The following is a 21,322-nucleotide window of genomic DNA, read 5'->3' on the forward strand; positions in this document are numbered from 1 at the left end:
TGCGATCATGTGACAGGCAGTGTACTGGCCATTGGAACTCCGAACCCAGGTTGTAAGTAGCTTTTCTGGCATTTCTTGAAACTTTGAATGGTTATTAAAGGACTGGTTTTAAGTTGAGAACTATTATAGTTAAAAGTAGTGTATAGGAAAAGACATTAAGGATGTCAAGCAAAGTTTCAGGATACTACAAGAGTGGCATGAGCCCTTCATGGTATTGGACCTGGGTACTTGAGAGACCGCCTTCTGCCAATTACCTCCCACAGACCCGTTAGATCGCACAGGGTCGGCCTCCTCCGGGTTCCGTCTACCAGCCAATGCCATCTGGCTACTACCCAGGGGAGGGCCTTCTCTGTTGCAGCTCCGGCCCTTTGGAATGAACTCCCCGCGGAGATTCGGACCCTCACCCCTCTCCAGGCCTTCCGGAAAGCTGTCAAAACCTGGCTGTGCCGGCAGGCCTGGGGTTGATGAGTTCCCCTCCCCTCTCGACTTGTATGGCCGTATGACTCTTGTGTATTTTAATTATATGTATTGTGTTTGTATCCCCTTTCCCCTTTTGAGTTGTTCGCCGCCATGAGTCCCTCCCGGAGAAGGGCGGCATACAAATAAATTAAATCTGAATCTGAATCTGAATGAGGAATGTGAAGAAAAATGAAAAGACAAGAAATGATTGTTGAGAGAAGAAGGAAAAAGAGTAAAACAGAAGACAAAAACAACAAAAAGGAATTCCAAGCATTCCCAGAAAGAAAGTGGTCAACTCCTTCAAAATCATCAGCAAAACTGAACTTCCCAACCAGCATTCCAAAACCCATGCTATGCACTCAGCAATATATTTGTGTCACAGATCTTGTATCTTGGAAATATAATTATCAGTATTCAACTAGGAAGGGCAACTTATGTACAATAGAAACTTGGGTCACAAATGCTTCTGACCATGACCAAATTGGGTGCCGACCAAAAAATACGCTAAAGGTTTCACTCTGGTCATAAAAACATCCTCAGGTGGCGATCAAACACAGCCACAACAATTTTCCATGCAGCGGCAATTTCACCTTCCATGCCAATTTTTTTGTACCCGCATGCGCAATCCATCTTGCTTCTAGTCACAACCAAACTGGGTTGAGACCAAAGTTCTGGAATGGATTATAATCGTGACCGGAGGTTCTACTGTATATGTTTGTTTCATTTATGCACCTTTTCTTTGGTGTAGTCTTGTTTAGCCTTGTTTTGTTTTTTTCCCCTTTTTGGGGGAGTTTGCATTTTAATGTTTTGAATAAAAAAAGGATTTAAAAAATATAGTATAAATCATTATAGTATAATATAATACCTGATAGTATAATATGGAAATAGTTCTTCTGCAAAGGAGTAGATAAAGCATAGAAAATACATCACACTTTCCTAAACTAATGGAAGCATTTTTTCATCAAGTAGGAAATATTTTATTTATATGCTTATTAAAATAATTGCAATCTATTTTTTTCTTTATAATTGGAAAACAGTTTACTTTATTTAGCTATTTACAGAGCAAGCAAATGACACAAGCTCAATGCAAAAACTTCAGCAAAAGAAAATATTGATTCGGAGTTTCCTTAGGTTTTTTTTTAAAAGATAGGTAAGCTTTGCCTTCCAGCTATCTTATCTTCCTGCCAAACATCCTTTATTTTGAATCTAGTACAGAAGGAAGGTGTCAAAAGGAATGAAACTCTACGAAGTGTCTTGGGAATGTCAATACTTCTTTTTCTCTGCCCCAAGGACTTGTTTGCCCATATTTTGACAGTCCATGAAATCTCTGACACTGAGACTGTCAAATATTAACAACTTTCATTCTGCCAAAATGACTCATCATTTAGATTTTATATAAAAGTAATGATGATAAAATTCAACCTTACCCTAACCTTTGATTTCTATCACTCAATTCTTAAGAATTATTAGAGAAACATCATGTTCATATCTCTATCTATACAGAATAGTGTTGATTTACAAATAGTGTATTTCTAGATGAAATGAAACTGTATTTGGCAACTCTGATTTGATTCTCACATCATGTAATTATGTTAAGACTGCAATAATAGCATTGACTTTAATGCAACATTTGATGTCATGTCATATCAGATATTTCAGAAGGCATTTAATTTCGATGTACGAGGTGCAATGACAATAAAGTAAACTACTAGAGATCCATAATGGCTTCACTTTTGCTGACAAAATTTCTCTTTCTATGTAATCAGTCCTTTCCCCTCCCCTGCATTATGTTCTGCTTCCACTCTAATAGAAGAGAAAAAAATAACTCCTGCCTGTAGATAAACAGCAGGTAGGAGAAGAAGTCTATTCAGCAGCAAATTTATGCAATGAATACGAAACTGTTTTCCATCCTCATGGGAAAAAATCAGTCTTGCTTAATATAAATGGACTCAAAGAGAAGCTGGAGGTTTTCTGCAGGTTGTTCATTTTTCAGAAGCTCTATATTACAATCTACATTCAGCTACAACTATGAGTCACAGTGACTTATATATTTGCTCCAGTGAAACAAATTTTAATTAATCGATTAAACAATTATTTTCTCTTCATATTGTTATATACACAGGTGTCCGTACCTAGTCACACTGATGCTGAAATAATGAAAACTATGTATGATGTAATTAAAACTCTTCTTTTTTATATCTATATATTTAATCACCTTTTTCTGCTTGCCAACTTGTAGTCACATACGGCCAATCAATAGTAATACTACATAATGTCATAGTCCAGTGCTCACTAATGAACTGATTATTTGCTTTACAAATATGAAATTAAGTTATTTTAGGATATATATATGTGTGTGTGGGTTTTTTTGTGTGTGTGTGTATGTATTGTGTCACAACCCCTGGTATGCCCAAATGTAAGAGGAAGCATACTGCTTCCTTTCTCTGTCTATCGGCTCATCACAAGAGACCGTTCAGACAGAAAGCCATTATTTTTACTGTTGCCTTTGTTACATTTGTGTTGCATTTGTGCTGATAAATAAATAAAGGGAGACTAGTATAGATCTATTTCAAGCTATTTAGCTCTCATCAGCTAGCCATACCCTTACCCAGGTTCGAATCCCAGTAAGGGTATGGCTAGCTGATGAGAGCTAAATAGCTTGAAATAGATCTATACTAGTCTCCCTTTATTTATTTATCAGCACAAATGCTGATATATATAGATATTTTTTGTAGAATATAGAGTATTGTAATGGACTGCTGATTTGCAGACAGAAATTTCACTTATTCCTGATATATGCTTATTTCTTTACATAGAAAAATAGAATATAATTATTATGTTTCATGATGGGTCCTGAGCCAATGAATAAAAAAGAAAAAAATATAATGCACTGATATCTTACATAAATCAAGAGTTTTCCAAATGTTTTAAGTGCATTTATTATTTCTTACATTTCTCTCTGTTATTTATTCATAATTTTTATTCTACATTTTCTCTAAAAAGCTCAATGCAACATATACAGAATTATCCATCATATGATCCTATATGTGAATTAAGTTACAGTGAAAGAAAATGACTAAATTAATTAAATTTAGTCAAATTCTTGTGAAATTGTTTGTGAAATGGCAACTTGAACCTGGCCTTTTAATATTTCATATAATGACATCTCAGCCACTATTTTCATAAGAAAGGTATGCAGTAAAGTACATTTCAAATTCTTTGGACTAGAGTTTCAATAATCCTTGATGGATATTAAATGAAAATATGGTGATAGCAATCTTGGGTATCTATATATTAATTTCCTGATTTTAGTTTTATAGACTTAATATAAGTTTCAAATATGTAAATAAGATAAAATACAGTACAATTAAATACAGAGTATGAAAACTGCTATGCAAATTGTATAATGCTTTAATTCCATTTTCTGGCTCAAAATTTATATACAACTGACTTAAAATATGGTGAGAAGAAATTATGAATTTTCTTACTTGACTGGTCATCCTACCTATTTATCTAGTTTTAAACTGTTTATTCTTTAGCCGCCCAGAGTCCTCCAGGAGTGGGCGGCATACAAGACCAAATAAACTAAACTAAACTAAATTAAACTAAACTTTATCTTGCCAATTAGCATCTATAATATCCAACTGCTCAAACCAGAATGGAAATACTTTGATGTTTCTTTTAGACTATTCTTTGATGGATTTCTAACAAAATTTTCCCTATATTTAATCTATTCTACTGGTGGAAGTAAACTATTATATTCAAGAAGATTAAAAAAAATCCAGAAAATTATGTATAAAAGTTAACTTTCTATAAATCCATTATGAATCTTATCTGCTGATAAGAGATAAGAATGTCCTTAGTATAAAGTGATTCAGATGAACACACTAAAGAAGCATGTTGGGCTAATAAAAAAAAACAAAACCAAAAAAAATAATATAATCCTCTTATAAATGGAAGAAAAAATATTCTAACATGAAATAAGATAACTTAGTTCACACCTTTTTACTATCTTTAGTCATAGGGTTGAATCTGTCTTTTTTTTTCTTTACAAAATAAGAAAACGAAAACATGTAGTCAACTCCACACCCTAAATCTTAGCCTCAGGCTTGTTTATGCAGGTGTGGATTAGAAGTTGTTTTTATAGGATGCAATATAGATCTTATAAAAGCATTTGTTGGTCCTTTTCTATGGACTCCTTGTGACTAAGAAGATGCTTACTCCTTACACAAAATAGACTTCAATGCAGTAAGAAAGAGTCCTTGCTCTTATCAAAACTTTAAGCATAATGGTGCCTGACTTTACAGTCAAGATCGGGAAAATTTCTGAACTATAAAATAGTTTGGCCTTCTTTATAAATGAATGTGTGAACTGTTGCAGATATTGCATTTTTTTTAAGATAATGGAAAAACAGCTACAATGCATTACAGAACACAAATGTGTGGGATGAAAGATTATTCACTCCTTTCTTCATTTGTTATTTTTAAATAGCTCTATTACTTCATTTATTTGTTTTCTGTATTATTTACTGAATTTGGCTGCTTCTCTATGTTGGGGATCCAAAGTGCTCGTAGAACTATAAAAATATTTACGTATATGACTAAGAAAAGTTTTCACAATTAGCTTCAGGTATCTTACTAATCAACTTCTGTTCATCAAACTGTAATTTGCCTTTGGATTTCATAATTCTTTGAATTTTGTAATATAATTAGTGGCCCAGAAATATTGAAATATAAGTATAGGTGGAGTAAAAAAATAATAACAGAAAGATATCCTCTGAGGACAAAGAATCTTCATAAACCTGTATTTAAAAACAGAGCTTCATAAATATTTTAGTTAAATGTAGAATAGAATATATAAACTTTTGAGTACATAGAATTGTCTAATGACACACAAAAAAGTTTCATTTATTTTCCAGATGTTTTTAATAGAGGAAATAAAGCCTACAAAATTATTTATCTATGATTGAACAACCTTGCTACACCTTTTGTTTTCTAATTCTTTTTGTCGATCTATCTGTCCTTTTTAAAAACTACTTTATGATTAGAGTATTTTTTGCAGTATAAGATGCACTGGAGTATAAGATGCACCAAGGTTTTGAAGAGGCAATTTTTTAAAAAAGTAGGTAGGTAGATAGAGGGATAGAGAGGGAGAGAGAGAGAAATACAGTAGGTAGGTAGGGAGAGAGAGATAGTAGGTAGGTAGGTAGGTAGCGGGATATATAGAGAGAAATACAGTAGGGAGGGAGGGAGAGAGTAGGTAGGTAGATAGAGGGATATATATAGAGAGAAATACAGTAGGTAGGGAGGGAGAGAAAGAGAGTAGGTAGGTAAGTAGGTAGATAGAGGGGGAGAGAGATAGATACAGTAGGTAGGTAGGGAGAGAGAGAGTAGGTAGGTAGATATAGGAATAAAGGGAGAGAGGGAGAGAGGGAGAGAGAGAGAGAGGGAGGGAGAGAGAGAGAAATACAGTAGGTAGGTGCAGAGAGAGAGTAGGTAGGTAGATGTTTCCAGGTGTATTTATCCATGAGCTGGAGAAGGAAATTGCTGCAACCTGCAGCACCTAAGACTTGTTTCTGCTAGCACAGCACTTATCAATGTAATTCTCATCAATCACTCTAATTAAAGAGCTTTCCGAAAGGGGGGAAAAAGTTTTTGCACTCTGCAAACCTCGCAAAAACGGGCCTGTTTTTTTCAAATAATAGGCATCAATAGCCTTGCAGAGTGCTCCTGGGGTGGGGGGACAGGCAAAAAATGGCCCGTTTTTCGCAAAAATGGGTGCATTTTTGTCAAAAAAATTTCATACATAGCCTTTGGAGGCTTATAGAGTGCTTCTGGGGGCTGGGGGGGGGGAAACAACCAATTTTTGCTCATTTCTGCCCTCCCCGACCCCCAGGAGCTCTCTGAAAGCCTCCATAAGGCTATGCACAGCCATTTTGGTGAAGGGGAGGGGCTTCGGGAGGCAAAAAAATTGCTGTATTCGATGTATAAGATGCACCCAGATTTTCACCCTTTTTTTTGAGGAAAAAAGGTGTGTTTTATAGTCAGAAAAATATGGTATGTACCAGAGCCAGTAACTAAGCAATCATAAACAAAATACCGAGGTACTATAATTGTAGTACTGTGTTGGCTATATGATTAGTTAGTTTGCATTAGGCTAACTTTAAGAATAGGAAAAATCAATGCAATTTACAAATTAAGTTATTTATAAAATATATGTGGCCATTACTTTAAAACCTTCTTATGTGCTCATGGGAGTAAAATATCCTGGTCATTTTGCTTATAAGTTTGACATTTCCAACTCTATCATATTATAAGGAGTATAATTACATTTTGGCAACTTACATCTTGATTTGACATGTCCCAATAAGGCCTCTCTCCATAAGACATCACCTCCCACATGACTATTCCGTAACTCCATACATCACTCGCTGATGTAAATTTCCGGTACTGTATGGCTTCTGGGCCTGTCCATCTTACTGGAATTTTGCCACCCTATGGGAAAAGAATGTTTCTGAAAACAAGCTCACAGCAATATAGCAATAGGACTTATATACCGCTTCACAGTGCTTCACAGCCCTCTCTAAGCAGTTTATAGAGTCAGCATACTGCCCCCAACAATCTGGGTCTTCATTTTACTGACCTTGGAAGGCTGGAAGGCTGAGAGAACCTTGAGCTGGTCAGGATTGAATTCCTGGCAATCAGAAGAATTAGCCTGCAGTACTGCACTGTACTATCACAAGTCAGTAATGGTGCATATATACACAAGCATATCTATTGGGTAAGTACATAGTATTTCAAACATTTTAGACACTATTACCATTGTCCCCTAATTAGATCAGAAGTAGATAAACTGAGGAACTATTGGCCCTAATCTCTTTTTATTCCTGATATCCATCCCACCACTCAAGTATTTGATTCTCCATGAGGAATAGCAGCAAAGCTTCCCAATCTCAACTGATGATACAAATTTTTCATCTTATTCCATGTTATTGCTTCTCAAAATTTGCTTCATTGTATAAATGAAAAACAACACAACAACAACAACTTTGGAATTGTGCACAGCAGAGAATGCAGATTTCCAAAAAAATAATAATAATAATAATTAAAAGCAAAACAAAGCAGAAAACGAGCAATTCCTTTTGGCCATTTATGATGGTTTATGAAGAACACTATCCTGCTGCTTTTCCCCCTTTCAATTCTGAGTGTTTCAACTTATGCATTCCATAAACAAGAATCTAAATAATGGCTTGTTGCTTCCCCTATTACATGACTTCCCAAACAGTATTATTATTATTTTTAAAAAAGCTATCTTAAACAATTGTGAGGGATTTGTGTAGAGCAGTGGTTCCCAACATGGGGCCCATGCCTCACAGGTGGGCAATTTGATTTTTAATGGGGACAATTTGAACCTTGCTTAAAATAAGTTAATGGCCTTTTAGGCTTCCTTTGGGTGAGCAGAGTTCACTTTTTGAGTAAAATTAAGAATTATATGTCACGGGGAGGTGGGGGTGGCATCAGGATTTTAGAGATGCTTAGGTGGGGCATGGCCAAAAAAAGGTTGGGAGCAACTGGTGTAGAAGTTTATCACATCATCATTATTGGGAGTTGTACAATAAATTTATCAACTAATTCTTTTGTGAAGAAGATGACTTGTTAATAGCTCAAGTCTAAGATAATGGTCAAGGATAGTTAAATGTAGTTCTGCTCAATGGAAACTAATCTTTGGGAAATAAGAGATGTTTCAGTCAGAAAGCTACTGGTGTGTAGATAAGATGATACAAGCATATTCCAGAGGACAAAATATCTGAATGAATAAACAGTTCCCAAGAAATGAAAAATAATCAGAAAGGAAGAAGGAATACAAAAAACAAACAAACAACAACCCACTGGATGAAGCCACATTTGGGGATCCTTTGTGAATCCTTTTGTGTTTTACTTATAACATGATGTTGTAGTATGAAGTTTTTTATATGAATATTTGTTAAATAAGAAAATTTACAAAACACAACAAATCACAACCTCCCTTCCCAATAAATATCTGGCACATTTTCTTCCAAAGCAAACCCAACCGAATGTATTATTGTATATGAAAATGAGAGTATACTGGGTGGACTTTTTTCTTTTAAGTGCACAACTTACAGTTGTGGTGTAGACAGCTTCAGGATCATCTTCTATAACTCTGGAGAGACCAAAGTCCGACACTTTGCAAACAAGATTGCTATTGACCAGAATATTGCGTGCTGCTAAGTCCCTGTGTACGTATCCCATATCTGCCAAGTATCTCATTCCAGCAGCAATTCCTCTCAACATTCCAACCAGCTGAATTACTGTGAACTGCCCATCGTGTTTCTGAAATGAAGACAGAAACAGAGATGCTGCTTAAAGTACTTGAGAGGAAAGACAGTAAACATGTTCAATCTGTACCTTTAAGAAACTAAATGCAGGATGGCATTCAGACAGGCATACGTAACTTTGTTTGCCTTGGGAGCTGACTATAAGCGATGTTGGAATCCATTTCAGGGGTGTTTTCAGGAGTGAAATGTGTGCTTTTATGTCCTGAAAGTATTTACACAAATTCTTGTATATATTTATGTCCATGTATATCGCTATGTATATTCATTCATTCATTCATTCATTCATTCATTCATTCATTCTCGTAATGCTGTTCCAATGTTTTAAAAATGCAAAACCGCTACAATTCACAAATATGATTCCATACATTGCAAGCACCATTTTTTGAAGGAAAGTGGGCCTGATGTTTATTTAAATCATTTAACTAATTTTTAAATCATTAATTAAATTATTAATTTATTTAAATATTACATTAATAGTTTAAAATAATGAAGAAATAGGATTGTAAAATAATGAAGAAATGTGTAATTCTATAGCAAAGCGGTTCTGGGTATTTTTGGCACCAGGAACTGATTTCATGGAAGACATTTTTTTCACATACTTGGGGGGGGGAGTGATTTTGCTTGCTTGTTTGATGCTCACCTCCAGCTGTGTGACCTGGTTCCTAAGAGCCCATGGACCAGTACCGGGGACCCCTGATATATGATGTTTGAAGCTGCACATTAAGACCTTTAATATTTGGGGGGGGGGGAGAATATAAATTGATACTAAAAATTATACATGCATACATTCATTTGTGTAATCCTGCATAGTTAATAAAAATAAGTCAGGAGAGTATAAAAATAGCCACATGAATCTGTTAAAAAAACAAAATACGTAGGGCAGAAAATACTTTTAAATACTTTTATCCTAAATGAGAAACTTTTAAATTTGCACAAATTATCAAAAACCATATACGCCTTCAATTTTCCACACTGCAGGGAAATAAAAAACAATCCCATACCTGTAAATCAAATATATTTATTCACATAATGATAGCTGAGCAAAATTGCTTTCTCAGGTTTTATTTCATGATGTCGAAATATTTTAATTATAAGTACAAGCTGATCCCAGACACAATAAATCAAGCCTATTAACACAAATAGAACGTTCACACATGCACGCTTATACACGCAAATCAGAAGCACAGATTATTGATAGAAAACCAATTGCCAAAATGATTGACAATGAAATCAACACTGTACTTTAAAAGCCTTGAATAATATTTTGCTATTAATCTTATTCATATTCATTAATATTAATGAATGTTCTTAAGGGCTGAGTTAGAGTTCTATATGTTGCCTGCTACAAACAAGAAACTCATGTAAAACAATGCTAATGCAGGGATCTTAAAAAAGCGCTTCCTTGATTTTTTGAATTATTTCTGCATTAATTTAAAGAGAGTGTCTTTTCTTCAATGGAGAAAAACTGTAACTGTGTTCCCACAACATGGCTCCAGGTCTTAAGTCTGTAATGCTAATCAAAACCACTGTATCTATGCCATGTTGGATCACTTAGATGGCCAAAAATGTTGTTTGATCCTGTCTGGTCTTCTAATTTCTAATCTGATTTTACCAAGACCATTCAGAGATCTCTTAAAATTTAGTGTGTTCTCATTTTACATTGAAAATGCTTTATTATGTTAAATTGGTAGCATATATATATATATTATTTTTGAAGTGCTATATATGTTTCCCTCAGGCACTCACCCTGAGAAATGCATCCAGTGCTCCATTCTCCATGTATTCTATTACAATCATTACTGGTTTTCCTAAAAGAAATAGAAAAAGGGAGGCATATTTAGTTTAAAGAAATTATATCTGAACAGAATGTCCCCATTTTGATAAAACATGTTGTTTCTTTGAAAGATGAATAATGAGGCATGACTGCTCCTAATGTTTCCAAAATAGTTCCTGTGATCTACTAAGTCCTTAAATGTCTCTGTACAAAAAAACGATCATGACTCAAAAAATTAAACCATACAAATCAAAATGTCAGTGTGTTCTTCTGTCTCCTGCTGTGTGAACTGAACTCTGGAAAAACGACACTTCATTTAATAAGAAAAGACACTGAGAATTTTATTTAATGTGAAATGTGACTAGGAAAAAAAATGTTACAAAGTGTTGCCATCTCTTCTATGTGCAAAAATCTTGTAAGTTTTTTTCCCCCCTCAAGCTGTAGGATGCATTTAATATTGCTTTAGTTAAATCACGCATCAAGAGAACAAAAGAGTCCATTATTTTATGTAGTACAATGATATGATTTGAACCACGCACTATGGAAACTTTATAACAATGGGGTAGAATTTGGAAAGTTGTTCCAAAATCAGAACTGATTGCAACTTACCTCTGGTAACAACTCCTTCCAGGTGAACCACATTGGGGTGGTCAAACTGTCCCATGATGCTAGCCTCACAAAGAAAATCCCTTCTTTGTTTTTCAGTATAGCCCACTTTTAAGGTTTTAATGGCCACTGCAACATCTCTTTTGCCTGGAAGCTTTAGACGACCACTGCATACTTCACCAAACTCTCCTGAATGTAAACAAACATTTATTTGCAACAGAATCATTTTAGTTCACAGCAATAAGAAGCAAGGCACAATGTCTCCATTTATTGAAAAATGAAAATCAAATCAGTAAGAGGACAAAAGACAATCCAAGCAAAGTTCAACACCTTAAAAAAAAAATCCTCCAGTCATGCTCTCCTTCTCCAGAGATTCTGGGCAGAAAGCAAAAAGTCATAAAGGAACAACAATTGCAATAGAAAACAAGAAATTAAGAAAAACCTCGCAAGCTTTAAAAATGATCAATCTTAAAATCTTCTTTTAAAGCAAGAATCAATCAAATTTTGTTCCCCCTTAGTTGCAGTGGCAACTTTGGTGCAGGACCTGTTGAGATTCCTTGCCCTATTAATCCAATATTGGTTTGAACCTGTTGCACCTGAGGAAATGGACATGTATGACTCAGCCATGACTATGAGTTTGGCCAAGCTGCTCCTTAGGTTGCACCTCTTGGATAAACAAGGCTGCTGGGATAGTGATGTGTATATTGCATAAATGGGTTTTTGCAGTGGTGAAGGGACTTTTCTCCAGCTCTTAAGGAGATGTTGGCTTATCTTCCCCAGAAGAAGCCATTGCTTTATACCACTGTACTTGCTAATTTTCATCCAGTGTTCAACCTTTCTTTTTTAGGGAAAGTTATTGAGACTGTTTGTGTAACAGTTTTAATGTACTCATGTTCATCAACTAGAAGAGTATCTGGATCCCTTTCAGTCAAAATTCAAGTAATTTCAAGTAAAGTGTATGTAGCAGTCCAAATTAGTAACAATTTAAATATTGGCTTCCTCTTCTAAAAATGGCTCAACCCTGTAACTAGTCAAAGTCTGGGTGTCCATATACTGTTCGTTCCAGCAGGTTCCACAGGTCCAAGGGGATATCCAAATTATTAACCTGCTTCATCATGGAGACTGTAACTCCATCTAGAATTAGCATAAAGGCTAAGACAAAATCAGCAGCATCTTGATCTTGCTAGGATTTAATTTCAGCCTTTTCTCAAATTCAAATAAGCAAGTATTTTGAAACATCGTCCTTAATTAGAAAATCCCACCAAAAGAAAGGCATACAAAAATATTTAGTTCTGTAAGATCAGGCTCTCGGTGTTCAATAGTTCAGCAATCCAAAAATTACAAAAAACTTATGCCATAAACAGAAGAAGCAGTACACCAGAGATTGCCTATTATACATGGGCACTGCTGTCTACCATAAACTTGTCAGCAGAAAATTATAGTGCAGTCATCAAAATCAAACATGCACATCAACCACCGAAAGACTAAGAGCTTTTATTCCATGGACAATTGCACTGGAATAACAGTGTAAAGTGCAGAAATTTCAATGCCACTTGTCACAGAGAAGTTCTCTACTTTTATATTTTATGAGTAATGTGGCTAGTCATTTTTCATTATCAATCTAGGGTATCTGGAGCATTTCCCTCTTAATATTACTCAGTAAATTATGACTCCTGAACTAAGCTATAAAGAAACTAAGTTTAAATACTGAGTTTGCAATGAATATGTGAATATGTTACAATGGAACTTTGTAATTTGCAACCCGAGACAAAATGGAGATGTTTATTTGTGTGTTAGTCTTTTGAGGTAGGCCAGATCAGAAACAGATTCCACAAATCTGACCGAAACTATACTTTACAGATGTAAGTAGGTTACAGTAACAGAATCTTGAATGTCTGGTGGAGTTTTCTCTTCTTTACTTCCTCCCTCTTTTATCCCAGTCAATTAGAGGGAGTCACTTTGAGCTTCTTTCTCAAGATTTCTGTTTCTTGAGCTTAACACATGTTTACTCAACTGGGGTCTCTGTCTAGTTTCTCTGTAACTTTCTACAGTATATGTGCATCTGGCAATTCTGAAAAGCTGGCGTATTTATCTCCAAGGGTGGAAAAAATCAATTCTCCCCAGGAATCCAGTTTTCCCAGCAGTAGTCATTCAATAGAGAACTATCTAGAGTTTGCATAGAGGATCCAGTTCCTATGGTCAATTACTTATTTTGTGAAATGAAAATACTTACGGCTAAGTGTTTATAAGAATAGTGGCAACACAAGAGTAGAAATTCTTATTCAAATGCTATTTATGGAGGTTTTGTGAAGTTCAATTGAAAAATCATACATTAAAATAGATTCTGATTCAGAATATATAGTAGAATATACTTTTAATTGAAGGCCGTTTGATTCCTGTGACTACATTCATACAATCATTGATTTAGGAATAAATAAAAAAAATATAAATGACTGAAGTGACTGGAAATTATTTCTTTGTAAATATTCATGAGATTTATTTGTCCTTCAGATATTCTTTTTAACAAAAGTATTTCCTCCTTTAAAACTGATTATACATTATAGTGCTTGTCACACTCCTGCAATGGTGATCTTTAAAAAAAGGTCTTTAAAGATATACCATAAAACAACAGGAAGTCAAAGAATGTTTCCTCCAGGAGTCTTAGGTATTTGACATCTTTCTTGCACATGGACACTTAATTTCACTACATGAACTAGTGTAATGAAAGTGTCACATCTCTTATTAATGCAAACAAATGGAAACAGGTTTTCAGACCACGGAACACCATTGCCTAAATATATGAGAAAAGGAAGGAAAGCAATGTAATGACAGCACAATTTCACTCATAAGAGCCAAGACAAGAACTTTTTGTAGCAATGAAATTTTAGGAATGGCAACAAAAATATTCCCCGAAGAAAAGCTGGCTCTATAAACCAATTCCTAGTTGGACAAATATGATTTAACTTCATGGAAATATCCTTTATATGCACATAGATTCCATTTGTAATTTAATGAAAGCATTTGGTGAAGTCTATAAGGAATCTGCATTTGAATTCAAATGCATTTTTTCTTTAAATAATGTGTAACTCAAACCAAATTATTTGAATTATAATATGCAATGGTATTCATTTTTTCTTAAATAAAAACAAATGTTTGGGACCACCAGGCTATTTACATATTTGGTTTACACATATGAGCAATCCATTGCCTCTAATTACCCCGATGTAAGCCAAAAGCTAGATAAGTAAATATAATTATTTGCTTGTCATCATGAAATATGAGTTTTGATACAAGAATCGTATATGAAGCCAGTCACCTTACCTGCACCAATCACACGTTCTATTTTAATACAGGAAGCATCTAACTCCTTGGCGAATTGATGGACTGCTCTATTGGGATCTTCGTAGGTTTCAGGATCAATGTAGGTTTTGGTGCCTGGAAATTTAACTGTAATGATGTAAGAAAGCATGACTGTGATGAAGCAAACCATTTATGTTGCATTCAACCCCGAGATTTAATTATGTAAAATATTCCCTAGAACTGAGAAGCTTTTGTTAAACCAAGTGTGCTTCCACATGAGGGGATCCTAGCTGAAACAATCAAACATTGTAAAGACATTCTGATTTATATATAAAATATAAATGCAATATAAATACATTTTATAAATGGGATTACTTTTTCATCTGGATCTCTCATAGGTACACAAGGAGGAAGCAGAGTGATTGCATTAGAAAACATTTGGTATATAAGGTAATCAAGTTATTTTTCCAGAAACACCCAGATTTTCTTTTGTTTATGGCCAGCAAACGGTTTTACAGGTGGTCAAATAGAAGACGGATTAATAAATAAGATATCACTTCCTCCCCGCCCCCCCCTACTCAGTATAGGCAACTATGCCAGGCATCGGTCAAACAGTACTTATATTTTTCTGAGTTAGGAACTGGACACACAAATTATATTTGGTCCTAACAAGCAATAGTCAATCTTTGACTTATGACTGGTCAATTAAGGACTGTTAAAACTTATGACAGGTCTCTTTACAACATGTTTTTGAAGTTATGCCAGTTGTTCCTCGCCCACCGTGTCATGTTATCTCATTTGGGACACTTGGCAACTTGCTCATCCTAACACCCATTTGCAGTCTGCCATGGTCATGATTTGTGACATTTTTTGTTGTTTTCCGGTGTTTACTTTCAGTTTCTGGCAAAAATTGCCACCTATTGGGGAAAACAGATTTGCTTAATGACCATGGCATTTGCTTTATGACCGCTACAAAAATGTTGAAAAATCAGATCTCATGATGCCTTGGCTTATGACCACAATGACTTTTGACTGTAAGTTTTACAATCATAAGTTGAGGACTACCTGTAATTTATACTTTTCAATGATACTAAAGTCCAAACAATGCTAATCATATTTTATTATATGAAAGCTATACCGTATTAGTCACAGTATATACGCATATACGCATTCTGGAATATATGTATGCATTTCTGAGTTCAAAAAGAGTGTCATTATTAAGAATTTGGCCTTTGTTCTGACAATTGTTTAAAACTGTTCCCCAAGGGTGAATATGAAACAGACCTAATCAGCATTATCAAAAGTTTTTTTAATTTGTCATCCCAAAAACTGACAATTTAAATCTGGCTGAAAGAGAAATTAATTTTTATTTTCCAGAAAAAATATTTTGTTGAAATTCAAAAACTACCTTTTTTTTTGGGGGGGGGGGTTAAGGAATGGGGGGGGGGAATGTTCTGCTTTGGTTAAAAAAAATAACAAATGAGAAAGTAACAATAACACCGAAGAAGTCTAAGGATAAGATGTTTAGACATTGGTTTCAACACTTTCCAAAATGCTACTAATTAAATGATCATGCCCAACAGATCTACATATATGTTCTCAGCAACAGATCCCTTTTGTGTGTAGTGAGATTTATTCCCTGGTAAATGAATAACTGTAGCATCTGAATTATTACAGGTGTCAATTGTCATACCTATTTATATAACTACATGGAAATAGCAATAGTTCTTAGTCTTATTTACTGCTTTACAATGCTTTACAGCCCTCCCTAAGCCTTTTACAGAGTCAGCATATTGCCCCCAACAATTTGGGTCCTCATTTTACCCACCTCAGAAGGATCGAAGGCTGAGTTAACCTTGACTCAGCAATATAGATATTATGCAAATATTCTGCAAATGTTAATTTTTCTGCATAGCATTTTTGACTAAGTCAAACAATAATATTAGTACTAATGATAATAACTCAGTTTCTGGAGTTGATAGATAGTCATTCTTATTTACATTCCAAAGGAAAAAAGAACGTCCTGAAAAACAATAGCTTAACTATCTATATTATGTTTTCAGGCAAGCAGATGGAGAATGAACCTTCTCCTTGCACTTATAGTAAGGGTCTGAATTGGAGGTAACCTTGTGAATTTCAAATGGGTCTTTGATGGTACTTTATTCAAGCTGTCATAAAACACTTTGACATGCCAAAGTTCTCTTGGCATATCAACATGAAGTAATGTTGTTCAGATTCAAAGGCACTGCTAAAAGAAAACAGAAAGAGTAAACAAAATGTAAATTGGGAGTTGCTTAACTGAAATTTTCTACTGTATGTTTCTATATCCTTTAAAATGTAATATTTGAGATTATTGAAAGGTAAAAAAATTCAGTAAAAACTGAGAGAAAAGATTGGATATTTTGTCCAATCTTGTGCTTTGAGCTCGTTAAAAGAGTTGCTATTACAGTTTATCATTAGAAATTAGGTCTAATTTCTTCAATATGTCAGCATATTGTCTAGATTGTGCAGGAACAAAAAGATGAAAAAATTGAAATGGCTATTGGTAATCCTTGATTTACAATCACAATTGAGACTGGAATCTCAATTGTTGAGTGAAGTGGTTATTAAGCAAGACACCCATGTGACTGCTTCATTCAATATCTCCAAACCTGGCATTTACTGGTTGTAGTCATTAGGCAAACTCCTGGATTGTTAAATTGATGGAGCAAAAGAGAAATTTCATTTCCACACAGAGATAAAATCCTCTTGGCAGCATTTTCTCTCTCAAATGCTCCACCCCAAATAATAATAATAATAATTCTATTTTCCTATGAGCAGGGAGGCAAAATCTTTGGTGGGCCAGAATCTTTAGGATTTCAGATCCATTCCTGCAGCTCCACAAAGAGGTTCTATTCCCATCATTGAACAGAGGGAAAATCCTTCATGGAGCTGCAGGAATGGATCTGAAATCTAAGAATTTCAGTTCTATCCCTGGAGCTGTACAAAGGATTTATCTTTCTCTCTGTGCATGGAGGGGAACTCCTCTCTGGTGGTTCAGGAAGGGAGCTAAAATCTTCAGGATTCAGTTCCCTTCCTAAAATCTCACAAAGGATTTCAGCACCCCTCTGTTCCCTGTGCTTGCAATATTTCCTGCTGGGTTCCAACTGACTTTCTGGGGAAGCCTGCAGAGAAGACTGCAAATGCAATCACATGACCGTGGGGGACTTAGCTCCTGTTAATGAATGTGAAATGTTTGCCAAGGGCTCGAAATGCAGACATATCACTGCAGGGTGGGGTGAGGGTGATGGTATGACATTTTACAACAGCTGCAAGTACTTTATGTGACATAAAACATCCTTTTGAAGCTGTTGTAACTTTTAGCAATTGGTTGTAAGTTGGGGACCACCTGTAGTGAATACAGCAGGCTATTTAATTTTTCCTTTGAAACAATGGCCACATCAAATTAAAAACTATGCTTTCTGTCTAAAGACACTAAAAAATATAATTAGATGAGGAAAGAGGAAAAAAGAAAGAATTTATGGTAGATTATCTGCTTTTATCGTCCCTTAGTATTGGATAACTGAGCTTCTAGAAAGGAATACAAGGAGTAAAATGTTATTTTCAAAATCAGTTTCTGACAGTTAAGACTAAGCTGTTAACCTATTTATAATTTTCCCGAAACATATCATTTTAAAAATTAGTGCATGCTGAGGAAAGCATTCTTTGACTAGCACTTTCCCTTATAAAACACATATACATGAAAGTCTCCTTCTCCCCTCCACAAAAAAATAACTGCACTTCTTCTCAGATATTACCTGGAAGTGCATTTTTTAAAAGAACTATTTTAAATATGTGATGATTCTCACTGCAACTAAAATGAGACACTATTATTAATCCTCGTACACTCTTAGCATGGTTCCATTTCACCAGTGGGATATCTGCCGTTGCATTATTTTTAAAACAAATGAGAACGTGGTAATTCTAATCCTCTTTACTGTTTTCGGTTTCCTCAGTAAGGCTTGATTTAGACAGGATGTTTTCAACCTGTGCTCTGTGAAGAGTGAAACCCACTGTTTTCCTTCGCTGAGGGAAGGCTTCCATTAGAGATCAAGAAGGAGAATTTCAGTAATTCCACCCTTTTCCCTTGCAGCTGCTGGCTTCTCAGAAATCTACCTCCCATACACAGTCATCAAAGGATAGCCTTCCTTCAGTGGAGGGAAACCAATAAAATGCCATACATTGATTTTAATACTGCCATATGATCTGAACAAATACAGCCTAAAAGAGGAAAAGGGAAATATAAACTCTGACTTAACATGGATCTGAATCTCCAGTTACCACAAACCAAATCCTTCAAAAAAAAATACATTTGAAATGTGTGAGGATCTGTACAAAACACCTTTTTCCTAATTTTTATAAGAAGCAAGGTGGACTTATGTGAACACACATGTGGAAACAATTGGGAACCGTTTCTGAAGCAGTTGCTTAAGCCGAGAAAAGATGCAGCTGCTTTTAGAGTGTGGAAATAGTTGTTTCTTATGTGCTCCTGTACATTATGAAATCCTCCTTTGAAGAAACAGCACACTCTATCCAATGCTGAGCACCAAGGAATTGCTAGAGTAAAATTTCTGTGGTTGGCACTTTTACATTAATTCTTTTGCTATAAGGATACGGAACTGTGTCTTTACACATTTCAGTAGCTTCTCTTTAATATAGGTATATTTTCCATTCATCTTTTGATTGTTCAACAGATTTTCAAAATAAGGGAGCAGAAAATGTAAATAGATATCTTCACTATATATTCATAAAACGAGAAATGGGCAAGTCTGCACCAAATCATGAAACTGCAAGATAAGAACAGCAGGCTGAGGAGCAATTTTTATTCATTGTATGGGCATGAATACCAGATATTTCTATTAGAGTGTGATTAACATTATCATTAGTTATTAAATTTAGGGCTAAATCCAGGTGGCTTGGCACAGTGAACATATAATCTGGACCACAGCTCTTGGATGTATTTAATATTATTTCACCTTATTCTGAAATTCCAGGATTTTAACTAAAAATTTCCATATGATTTAAATAACTATCATCCTGCACATATCTGCATTCACAGCTGTTCTCTTATTGATCTCCAAAGTGTGATGAGTGAATCTGTTATTTCCACTTTTCTCAGATACTTATTTTTCCAACTGTATTCTTCTGCATCACTTCATATGTAGAAAAAATATTTTCATAAACTACTGAATGAACTATTATACATATTTCTCTTGGTATGCATATTTTCTATGTACTTTCTTAGCATCCATATTTGGTAAGCAATTTGTCCTAATATACAATTTTGTCCTATATATTTCTACACCATCTTTCTGTTTATATAAGCATTTGCTGCCGCTCACCATAAAATAGTGTACAAAATATAAAACACAGCAGAAATATTGATACAATGAAAATCGAACTCCAAATTTAAATAAATATTAATTTAATTTGATACTATCAAATATTTGCTTGGCTTCTGGGTAGCAAATTGACAAAATTTAGAAAACTTTGTAATCTGATGGATACATATTCAGAGTGTCATTATTCCTATGGAAATGTTAAGGATTACAGAATTAATGAAATAAATATAATACACATATTATTAGTACACAAGATTACATTCACATCGACAATTACTAATATTGTCTTTAAACAATTCAAATATTCAATTAATGTCTATATGCACTAAAGTTAGTTGATACAGTTCACGGATAAGTTAAAACGTGATTGGGCTATTTTCAACATAAAATACTTTCGCATTTCATGCTGGCTATTTAGTGAAAACAAATTTTGAAAGAAACATTATTATTTTCATCATATAGGTTCATCATTATTAGTTTTTCAATTTGGGTACAACTGAAATATATAAATGTCATAGTCAAAAATTTGCTGGGCCAACAATTATTAATTACATCAATCATCTTTGCTCCAGAAGAATAATTAAGGAACTATTGCATGTTCATCCAAAGTTTGTGAACTGGAAAGAAGCATATAGATAGTCTCGCTTACTGACTGCCTTGATTAACAAACGGTCGTAGTTACAATGGCATAAAAAAAAAGCCGCTTTGTGATCAATCCTTGCATTTATGAAAATCACAATCAGCAGTCACTGATTGCCATTCAGGCGTTTTGCAACTGGTATGAATTCATGGCCATCGTAGTGTCCTGCAGTCACACATGATCACCATTTGTGTGCTTTGCAACTGGCTTGCAATAAGCAGAGTGAACAAAGGAAGGCAAAGTAAAATTGTAAGTAGTAGTCACATATGTTGCTTAACAAGCATGATGTTTTACTTGACAATTAAAAGGAGAAGTGAGGTCATAAAGCCCTTGGCAGTCATGATTTTTTTGCTTAGAAATTGGGGTGCTTAGAAATGGAATTACAGATCCCTATTACAGTTGCTAAGTGAGGACTACCTGTATATCAAAACCCAGTAATAAAACTTATGATGTTTCCTTGGAACAAGTAATTTTTTTTAAACTTTACATTTGTGGTTTACACAAATTAAAAATGTTTGTTCTCAGCAAAAAATGTCTTTTAACACTGTCACTGTTCTATTAGTGCCAGGACCAATCTACTGTAATTGGCCTGGAATCTCCTGGATGAAATAACAGCAAAGCACTTACAATGAAAGTAAAGTTCTTCATCTCCTTCTTGGTCAGCTTTGCTATAGCCACAGTGTCTAGGGGGAGAAAACAATTTTTAATTAAAACTCTGTCACATTTTAATGAAGTAATAATACAAACGTAATAGGAAATATAATTCTAGGATTTTTTTTACATGCTTAAAGTATGTGTACTGTTAC

At 34.7% G+C, this 21,322-nt stretch overlaps 1 protein-coding gene across 1 annotated transcript in view; it reads right to left on the bottom strand.

Annotated features, from left to right (window-relative positions):
- The window catches only part of LOC116507237 (ephrin type-A receptor 7), a 43,060-nt gene that overhangs the window by 12,206 nt on the left and 9,532 nt on the right, over positions 1–21,322 (bottom strand). Inside the window, exons 5-10 of the mRNA XM_032215248.1 lie at positions 21,144–21,199; positions 14,517–14,642; positions 11,199–11,384; positions 10,562–10,623; positions 8,601–8,810; positions 6,804–6,953 (exon numbers count right to left, since the gene is read on the bottom strand). Coding sequence (XP_032071139.1) covers positions 6,804–6,953; positions 8,601–8,810; positions 10,562–10,623; positions 11,199–11,384; positions 14,517–14,642; positions 21,144–21,199 — 790 coding nt within the window. The remainder of the gene's footprint in view (positions 1–6,803; positions 6,954–8,600; positions 8,811–10,561; positions 10,624–11,198; positions 11,385–14,516; positions 14,643–21,143; positions 21,200–21,322) is intronic.

Source organism: Thamnophis elegans, chromosome 4, assembly GCF_009769535.1.
Source record: "Thamnophis elegans isolate rThaEle1 chromosome 4, rThaEle1.pri, whole genome shotgun sequence".
NCBI lineage: Eukaryota > Metazoa > Chordata > Lepidosauria > Squamata > Colubridae > Thamnophis > Thamnophis elegans.